Source organism: Hipposideros armiger, unplaced genomic scaffold, assembly GCF_001890085.2.
Source record: "Hipposideros armiger isolate ML-2016 unplaced genomic scaffold, ASM189008v1 scaffold_4, whole genome shotgun sequence".
NCBI lineage: Eukaryota > Metazoa > Chordata > Mammalia > Chiroptera > Hipposideridae > Hipposideros > Hipposideros armiger.
The window spans coordinates 8,259,627-8,269,550 of NW_017731354.1; the positions used below are offsets into that span (position 1 = coordinate 8,259,627).

Consider the following 9,924-nt stretch of genomic DNA (forward strand, 5'->3'; position numbering starts at 1 on the left):
AAGGACTTTTATGTACACTCTTTGGTTTTATCTTCACATAACCCATGAAGCAGAGAAGGGTGTTGCAGTGAAGGAAGCTAAGAGGCTGAGAGGATTTTCTCAAGGTCCCCCTCAGAAATATAATTAGAAATAGTTTATGGTCTTAAAAGATGAGCATGTATCTTTTATTTCTATAGACTATAGATGCTTATGCTACAAGAATGTCAAAGGCATTAGAATGAAAAGAAGAGAAAGTTTTGTCAGTTGTTTGCCGTAGTCTTATAGGAACATGGCGGTGGGGGTGGGTGACGGGGGGAGATATGTTTCTCCTTTCTTTCCCTTGAAACGGTTTGGAATCCCCTCAGTACCTAAATTTGGCAAGAATAGCTAGTAGTCAGAGGACAGGGTCCATTTTAGTCCAAATAGAAATCCAGGGAAAAGATGGAATATAGTGGAAAGGGCAGCCGGCCAGATGTCCAGGGTCTGGCCTCGCTCTGACCCTTCCACTCACCATTGGATTAACCTCGGGTAAGGCAGCCCTCCATCTACATGGAGATCAAATACCTCCCTCCCCATCTCTCTCAGGTTATTGTGAAAGTCGAATAAAATGGTGCTGTGTATTAAGATTCTTGGAGGTGTTTAAACAATGTACAAAATGGAATTGTTCTTTTAATCAGGAGTTGTTCTCTTCTTCCCCATGAAAGAATTCTCTTAGGAGTTCATTTTTCTTGTCTCCTCAGTGGCGTGTGCTTGGTAATATTTCTCCATCAAGTTCTAGGTTTTTTGCACTTCTTTTTCAGCTTGTTTATCCTCGTGAATCTTTTTAACAGGCACCGTTTCTCCTGAAATCTTTCTCTATCATTTCATCAAGAGTAATGGAAGTGTTACCTGTCCCTCTTTATTTGTTTCAAAATTTAGGGACAAGGAAGAAGACCATATATGTTTGCTTAAAATCAATGGCCAGCACATTACTGTAAAACCTATTGATTAAAAACACAGAGCGTAATGTTAGTCATTTAGTCTGTGAAGTGATGCAATAAGTGAAGAAATTTCTCCTTTGACTTTTGCATTAACCTTTTATTGACTGCTTGCGTACCCATAATTAACACACACTTTAGCTAAAGTGGTTAATTTTAGCATGGCAACCGGTGTCCACTAATGTAGCTGCCACCCTGGTCACTCGCATGTAAGTGTCACCCTGGGGGGAACTCAGCGGGCAGTGGGCCCCGTATGAGTTACACCTGAGGGGGACCTCACCATAGTCTGATAATAGGACAGCCAATGTGACACCTTTTAGTTGCTTCCTGTTATGTCACCAGATCATTCAGGGAGAACCATTCCTAAGTAGCAGGAGTTTGGGGATGGGGAAGGTGGGTTAGAGAGAGTCCTTTGAATTGAAATAACGTGAATTTGGGAGGGAGAGAGATGAAGTTTATATTATTTTTCTTTTCCCTCTTGCAGTGCTCCATGAAAAGAACAGAGGTTTCTGAGTAGATCCACATTTATTTGTTAACCCAAAGCATTAAAAATAGGGTTTTTCTTTAGGACAGGAGTAGAGGGGACAGGGTTGAAGGGGAAACTGTAACTTTCATATTCTTTCATAGGAGTCCAAATAATCTGCTATTCTTGGGAACAGTGAGTGTAGGGGAAAATTTGTAACTTTCTTTAGAAAGATTATCCAGCTCTGGACACTAAAACTGGCTTATTTTTATTCAAAGGCCAGTGTGTATGGCACTAGCTTTCCCTTGTTTTCTGGATAAAAATTTGTCCCAAACAGGAATATTATGTGAACCAAAAACAAGGGCTTTAATAACCCAGATGGTCTCTGTACACACTGCATTGTGTCAGCAGCATGTCGTTTAGAGAGAGGACCACCAGCACCCACGTGGCAGGCAGGCTCAGGAAGTAGGCGTGGTAAAAGCAGGGAAGTACTGAGAGGGGGGCCAGTGGCCAGCCATCAGCCAGGACTCCTTGGGTTGCAAGTGACGGGAAAACCTAACTCAGACGACAAGAGCTCAGGGACCTGGAAAAGTCTAAGCATACTTAGCTTCAAGTGAGGCTTGACCCAGCTACTCAGACAGTATCTCCCAGGACCCAGCCCGTTACATGGTAAAAAATGGCTCTGGTAGCTCCAAATCACACATCCTAATAGTTCACAGACCAGGAGATTAGAAATTCTTTTTCCTTAGCTCCCGAACCAGTCCTCTGATTTTTATTCTCTCACTCTTACCCCAGATTGGGTCACGTGCCTTCCCGTAAACCGCTGCCCGAGGCTGAGGGAGTGCGGTGTGCCGAGTGGGTTAAGCTAGTCTCAACTCTCCCCTGGCTGTGGAGGTGAGGCCAGTCCCACCCGATGGCTAAGCATGGGGAAGGATGGCTTCCCCAGGAAAATGAGACTCCTTTTTGTAGGAAAGGTGGGAATATACACAAGACGCGTAATGTCCACCAGTGAGTATCCCTAACATTTCTTAAGAGAACGTACTCCCCCGCCCCTGTATTTTGCAAGGGACTGCAGGATAAGAAACAACTCAACTTTATTTCCTGTAGGTGCCCAATCATTCTGAATCATTCTGAAATGGCCACCACTTGCAGCAGCCCCTTTTATTAACCCTGGGTCTTCAGGAACGCCTGCTAAGTCTCTCTGAATCGGAGCATTTAGCCTGTCACGGAAAGTTGTAGCAGCTTGAACACATAAGCCCTAGCGTCCTGGAATGTCACACTGTGATAGGATTCAGCCACAGGCCCAATTTGATTCAAGCCAGAAAGAGCTGCTTCTGTATCTGCAGCGCTTCCCCAAAAGGAGCCAGCCCAGAGGCCACCCACTCGGTTTGTGTGCAGGGAAGGGACTGCCACAGGGACAGCCGGTGTCCCTCGGCATCACTGGTACTTGCAGTAGAAGTAACCATAGCGATAATGGCATTTCGTAATTATCGAGATTATCGAGTGCTTTCTATGTGCCAGGGAGTGTACTAAGCACCTCACACGAACTCATTCATTCAGCCTTCACAACAACCCCATTAAGGGATGGTGATCGTCTTCATCGTTCCCACCTGATGGACAAGAAACTGAGGGCCGAGGAGGGTAAGCAACGTGCCCAAGATGTCACGCCTCTAGGAAGCAGCGGCTCCCAGTGTGCCGAGAACACACTCTCAACCCTCGTAACCGTGATGCCTCGGTCTCCCGGCTTCCCCAGCTTAGGAAACGGAGATGGAAAAAAGGCAGAAGGAGCGATGAGGCAAGACAAGTTAAAGGTCCAAAGGGGCTCTGCCTTCAAGTAATCCTCAGTCCTTGCTTTTTCAATTCCAGTCTGACCTGAAGTTGAATCAGACAATTTAATTTGAGTTGGGGGTGATGGTCGTTTCTCGGAGGTAAAGACGTCACCTCAACCACGAGCCCTCTGCAGGGCCCAATCACTACCATTTGGAAACGGGCAAGGAGCACCGGGCCCTAACAGAAAAGCTTTCAGGTGACCTTGAAATACATCAATTAAGGCCCCTAAGGAACCCAGTCAGGTTCTACGTCTGGCCCCAAGGGGCATAGTGACTACACACAACTCCTAGCCCCTCGGGGCCTGGATGAAAAGGGGGTGGTCCTCACACCAACCCGTCCTTTGCTGAGAAGAATAATAGCAGAAAATCATGGAACGTCTTCTTCCGTCCCCCCAAAGCAGCTCAGGGGCTGAGGAAGCTAGTACAACACGCCTCAGCAAGCCTCGGCAGCAGGTTGTAATGTTTTCAATACTTTCTCAGTGTGAGGGGGCAAAACCCATTTGACAAGTGAAAAAGCATCTCTATTGACTTTTGACAAACCCTACAATATTCTGGCTGCATCAACACTCACCACAGCCCTTTAATCTGCCAACCAGGATACTGTGCGCACACATAATTTCTCCGCTGTGAGATCGAAAGGCTGGCTCTCTTTGGGGTAACTTTTTCTACCTCGCACGCGGAACGTTACTCGGGGATTCCGAGGCAGAAGAGAAAGCCTGGTTGAAAAAGCTTTGCAGAGTTCCTTTGTAATTAGCCGTGGCTTCCTTTGAACATTAATTTCCCCCAAGACTGTCTCTGGAAGTACAGAGACACACCCTCAGAACCTCGCCAGCGAGCGGCAGTCTCAAACACCTATTGTTACGGACTCTGTGCTGCGTGGGGCTTATCAGTGCAAACAGTTTAATATTTATGCTAAGAGGATTGTCAAAAGCAGCTTCTGTTGCCTTAATTCTTGTTTTAAATAAATAATGAGAACATTTAAACACATTACTCTTCGTGGGGCCCTGAGGTCAGCTAATCTTATTATTTATGAAGTGATGTGCTGCATAATAGTACTTAGTGCATGTTAACAGATGCTATTATCAGGGCCTGATGTGGAGAGCTCAAGATATATTGGAATGTTCTGTGTAATGTGCGACGGATTGAGTGCATAGGATGCCGGTATAGCAATTAACCACAGGAGAAAATAGGTGTTCGGTTGAAGTATGTTTTCCTGTGGGGATCCCCTCACCATTAATAATTCCCCAGAGAAGATGTCTTTGAGTTAGGAACCTCCTCTACCATCAGGCTTGGACATTGCATTTGTGATCTTTTCACAGTTAATACCGCACAGAAGACAAATAGTGGGTATGACCACATCTTAATTGATTTAGAGAACAATGCAGAGAAGGGAGGAAGGGGACTGAGGGAGAAGAACCCATGCAACTCTTGGTAGACCGTCCCCAACTTACGATGGTTCGACTTCTGATTTTTTGACTACCCAATGGTGCAAAAGAGATACGTGTAAAAAAATCACTACATGAGCTATTCGACGCTTTGTTATAAAATAGGCTTTGTGAGAGATGATTTTGCCCACCTGTAGGCTGGTGTAAGTGGTCTGAGCACGTTTAAGGTAGGATAGGCTGAGCTATGGTGTTTGATGGGTTAGGTGTATTAAACGCCCCGTCCTCAATGTGTTAAATGCATTTTCTCTCGACTTGCAGTATTTTCAGCGTATGATGGGTTTAACAGTAACCCCATCGTAAGTCCAGGAGTATCCGTATTCCTTTTCAATGCACGCATTTTTACCACCATGGGCTCCAAAAGAGTAGAGAAATTGTTTATTCTTTATTGCAATTTGTGTTTCCTTCTCCCTGGTCCTTTTTTTTTTTCTTTCAGATAAATAAAGCTAAAGCCACTAATCTTTGCCAGACCAATTTTAAAGAAGTAGGTCTCTCTGAGAGGTAGATGCCTGCCAAAGTGTGATGGTGTGGTCCCAACTTTTTTCCTACAAGGCTATGATTTAGTTGCATATGATAATTAATTTTCTCTACTATTGATGAATAATCCGTTTAATAAAAACCGTGATTTAAGTGTTTTCCTTAGGGAGTAAGTCTTGCTAGCCTCTTAATTTAATTTTGTGGAAGTTTTCCCCACCTATTCATCAGTGGAAATGATTATTAACCTCTATTTGCATATATCCTTATAAACCGGTCTCTCCTTGGAGTGCCTTTTTCTGAGCACAGCAAGCTGGGACCCCTTGTAAATCTCCAGGATCTCCGAAGTCAATCCTGGTCTGTAATATTGTTTAATCTATTCTTGGACGTTTTAATGCAGTAAATTCAATTTAATCTTTCCCTGTAATCTAGTAATACATTGAAATCCCACAAACATTTAAATCTGATAATGGCTTAATCACACACTTTAAATAACAGTTGAGATAATGAAAAAATAATTCACCATTTTAAAGGCAGAGTAACTGAATTTCCCTGATGATTGGCTTCTACGAAGCCACTAGAGATAATACAAATCTGGGAATTAAGAAAAACAAAACCAACAACAACAAAAAAAAACAGTACCATAAAGAGTAATTCTTTCTTATTATACACACCTGCTTTCTGCCTTACAAGTTCATCCTCCCATCACCGCCATCATCACAAAGGACTACCTTTGGAGCCTTTGGCAGTGTCACGTCAAGTAGTCCTTGAGTTTGGGTGTTCCAGGAATGTCCTCCCATGGGTGAATTGCCTGTTCTTACTCTTCCAGATGCCAGTCCCGAATTGCCCGAACTTTACCGGCGGATCAGAAGCCAGAGTGTCGGCCGTATTGGGAGAAGGACGACCCTTCGATGCCTCTGCCCTTCGACCTCACAGACATCGTTGCAGAGCTCAGAGGTCTGCTGCTGGAAGCGAAAGCCTAGAAAGAGCTCGCGTCACAGGTGGAGGAGGAAAAAGATTGTTGGCTTCCGCCCTCCATCCTTGCCGTGGCTCAGGCAAAAGCATTGTGGGTAGACTCTTTTAGATTGTAGGACCTGGGTCCCAGTGAGAAACAGCTAGGGAATGGAGCCCACGAATGTTAAAATGTTTTTAAATGACACGGTGTTATAATATGATTTGGTATTAAACAAGATCCTCCCAAAAAATTATCCCCCCCCCCAAATTATCCCCCACTTGGATTTTTAGTGTGAGCCATTCAGCCCCCAAGGCTAAGGGAGGTGACAAGCGCAGCCCCAGCCTGTGGCAGAGCCCAACCTACTTTCCTCCTCCTCAAGCCCTTTTCGGAGATGCAAGAGCACATGACCGCTAGCTACCTGTGGCTTCTTCAATTTAAATTCCACTTTAATTGTAATTAAAAATTCGGTCCCTCCGTTGCACTGGCCACATGTCAAGTGCTTAATAGCCGCTGTGGGAAGTCCTAGTGGGCAATACTTCTACACAGAGTTCGAGGGCAGGAGATCTTCCTTTTCCCCTTCTCTGTAGCTGCTGTCCCCATAGGCGGAATAAATGAAAAGACACACGACTCACTGAAGCCCCTTCCCCTTCTCTGAGAACGACCTAAGTGAAAGCCTGACTTATGAGTCCTGTACTCTGCACACAGGAATGGAGACGTGTTGAAAATGAAAATTAAACTTGCCATCCACCCTTCAGGACGGTTCCCTGATCAAATGAAAGACACGCAGCCCTGTGTAACCGCTTCGTGGATTAAGCCAGCATCATGTTGGGGTTTTTTTTTCCTAGAATTCCCTCATTTGCATGTCATGACAGGTGAGGTTGAGGTTTGAAGAACCCCGGCGCCCCATCCTGCTGCCATTGGAGCGTTGGAGGGACGACGTAGAGCAGAGGGTAGAGCCTGGGCTCTGGCTTGAGAGTCCCCGGATCAAAACTCCCACTGGCTTTGTGACCTTTGACATGTCACTGGGCCTCGGTTTCCTCATCTATATAATGGGGATACTGAAGGCACCAGTTCACAAGGTGAAGATCCACTGAAATAATCTAGCTACAGACTTATTAGAACAATGTCTGACATGTAGCTGAATACCCAATAAATATTAGAATGATTATATGTCAGTAAGCTGACCTGATGTAGACATTTTCCCCTCCCTCCCTGAACCCTTGTGCCACTTTTGTCTTGTGAGACCATGCACACGTCTCTCCCTTTGGGGCCTGGCTCCTGCCCTTTGGTGACCCTGGGAATCGTGAGAATAGTTCGACCCTCTCCCCAGCCCGCTGCCTTCTTTCGTAACTGCAGTAGTTTGAAGGTGAAGACCTCTGGCCCGTAGAGAGGAGCACAAAGACCAAACCTCTCCTGTCCTCAGAATCGCACTGGTTCACGGTGTGTGTTCATTCAGAGCAGCCAGGGTCTCCTCATCTTGAGACTCGGCCTCTCAGACGTTGGGTGAATTCCTGATGTCCCTCAATGTCCTCATCCGCAAAGGAGGTGAGGCGGGCCTCACAGAGTGGTTTTCCCTTCGATGGAATCACGCAGGTGAGGAGTACATGGCACAGAGAAGTCACGGACTGCGCTCCCTTGGCGCCATCTAGCCTAGCGTTTGATTTGGTCCCACAATGTTTGTTCTTTGTTGTATTTCATTAGGTGCCAATATTTTAAAATTGGGCGATTTCTTATAAAAACGTGTGTAGTCGCTTCAGAATTCAGAACATTGGGCAGCCCTCGGCCTCCGTCCCAGCAGTGGCGACGAGCTACGTGTCTTCTTGCTCATAGGTGGGGTGCGGACCCTCCGTGGCCCCTGTCGCTCTCTCGTGTCATTTACTGGAAACCCAATGAGCTTCACGCTTTCTTGTCAGCACTCCAAACCTGCTTGCTTGACCCCTTCGGTAGAAATAAACAATGTTTAGTGCTTACCCCAGCATGTGTGTATTACTATCGCACTGTCTTCATGGACTGCTTGTACTAATGTGCCGTGTACATCAATCAAAACATTCATCCATAAACAATAAAAACATTACAGGGACGAAATATAAAACCAAGCGAGGCCCTGCGCTTTTCTCCTTGCACACCGGCGGGTGGGCCTGCTTCCTGGCCGGGCTTTGGCCAGGTGGAGCTAGCTCTCAAAGTCCTCTAAGGGGCCAGGTGATGACAGCCAGGCCCGGAGACACCGCTATCCACAGTGAATCCGAAAGGTGAGGCCCGCATTTTCTCAGAGGAAATGGTGGCTTTCAATGAGCAAGAGTTCCGAGTGTTTGAGGATGATATATGCTCCTGGGGAGATTTCCGGTGCGTCGAAGGAGGGCAGGCCAGAGGCGATAAAATGAGGGCTCCTGGGGTCATAACTCAGTTCCTGGGGGGCCAAAGGAAAGCCTGTTCCCCCTGTGAACTAATGAAGGACTGGCCTGGGAGCACGGGCCGGGCGTGTGGCTGAGGGAGCGGGGAAGCCTATCCCCGACCGCCTTGAGTGAGGGTCCCCACTTTCCCTGCCCGTCCCAGAGGAAAATGGCCTGAAGCAAGCCCCCCCACCGTCCCACAGCTCAGCGGTGTGTTGAGGTCCAGGCACCCAAGGACAGGTCCCTGCCTTCCGGGGGCTCCTCTGTGCCAGCCCCTATGCCAGGTGCTGGGGATATGGAGCGATCGAAATAGGAACTTACCCTGCAATGGGGAGGCAGACAATAGACCAGTAAATAAACATCAGGGAACCCACTGGGTGAGGCGATGGAGGGCAGCTGGGGGCTGAAGAAGGGTGGCTTAGGCTAGGAGGTCAGGGCAAGGGTGTGAGGGACGGGGGCTTTCCTGGAAAGCACTTGGGGTGGGGTGCTCAGGGGAGAAAAGGGCCCTGTGGCCAAAGCAGAGAGAAACGGGGCGGGGGTTGCAGGGGGAGATGCAGGTTGAGCGGAGGCTGGACCGGCATTTGGATTTGATTTCAGTGCCCCAAGAAACCCGCAGGTTCTGCAGAGAGGGTTGGAGTCTTGATACGATCTGCTTCTAGATGACTGCCCTGGCTGCTATGTGGATTCCAGAGGGTTCTGAGAGCAGGCAGCTCAGCCCAAGGGCCGGCTTTCTCACTGGGAATGTCCCTCCTTCCGGAGTGAGCTCTTGAGATCGGGATATGTCCCTCGAGCCCCTGCAAGTGGAGGAGGCGCTTCCTTCACTCCTCTACCGCTTCCTTCACTCCTCTACCGCTCCTTTCTCTGCAGCCTCCAGCCCAGGGGACTTTGCTGGACAGAAAAGAGCAGGGTCATGGCATGGCTTGTGACACAATTTTAGTAATAAGCTTCTAAATCCATCACTAACTGAATCGAGGGACGCCAGCAGTGAGATGCCATGGGCCCTGTTTAACAGATACCCCACTTTCAGGGGAAGGTTTTGTATGTGTTTCAAGGGACGGTATTTTCAAATGCAACTCCCCCCCCCCCCCCCTGCTCTAGTTCAGGCTGATTTTTACCAGTGGGCAAATTGCATACATTTGGACCCATGCCACACTAACTACTGTTTATTTTGGAGACCTGTCAGAGGCAAGCACATGGACGACAGGATTCGTATTTGGAAAGGCGTTTCTCCTCCGAGCAGATTGAGGAGAGGAGCGGTGTGGATTAAAATGCGCTCAAGTGGTAATGCCGTTTATCCCGTTTGCCTTTGTTACTTGGTGATTAAATGGTTTTTTTAATTACGTTTCATTGGGAGCCATAGGTATCGCGGTGGTGAAATCAATTTGACAACCATAAAGGAGGAGGGGGGCCCAGGA

General features: G+C 47.3%; 1 protein-coding gene across 1 annotated transcript in view; it reads left to right on the forward strand.

The window, feature by feature from the left end:
- Window positions 1–8,089, forward strand: part of FTO (FTO alpha-ketoglutarate dependent dioxygenase) — a 240,691-nt gene extending 232,602 nt beyond the window's left edge. Inside the window, exon 8 of the mRNA XM_019644285.1 lies at window positions 5,994–8,089. Within this exon, the coding sequence (XP_019499830.1) occupies window positions 5,994–6,147 (154 nt within the window). The 3' untranslated portion in view covers window positions 6,148–8,089. The remainder of the gene's footprint in view (window positions 1–5,993) is intronic.
- The last annotated feature ends 1,835 nt before the right edge of the window (window positions 8,090–9,924 follow it).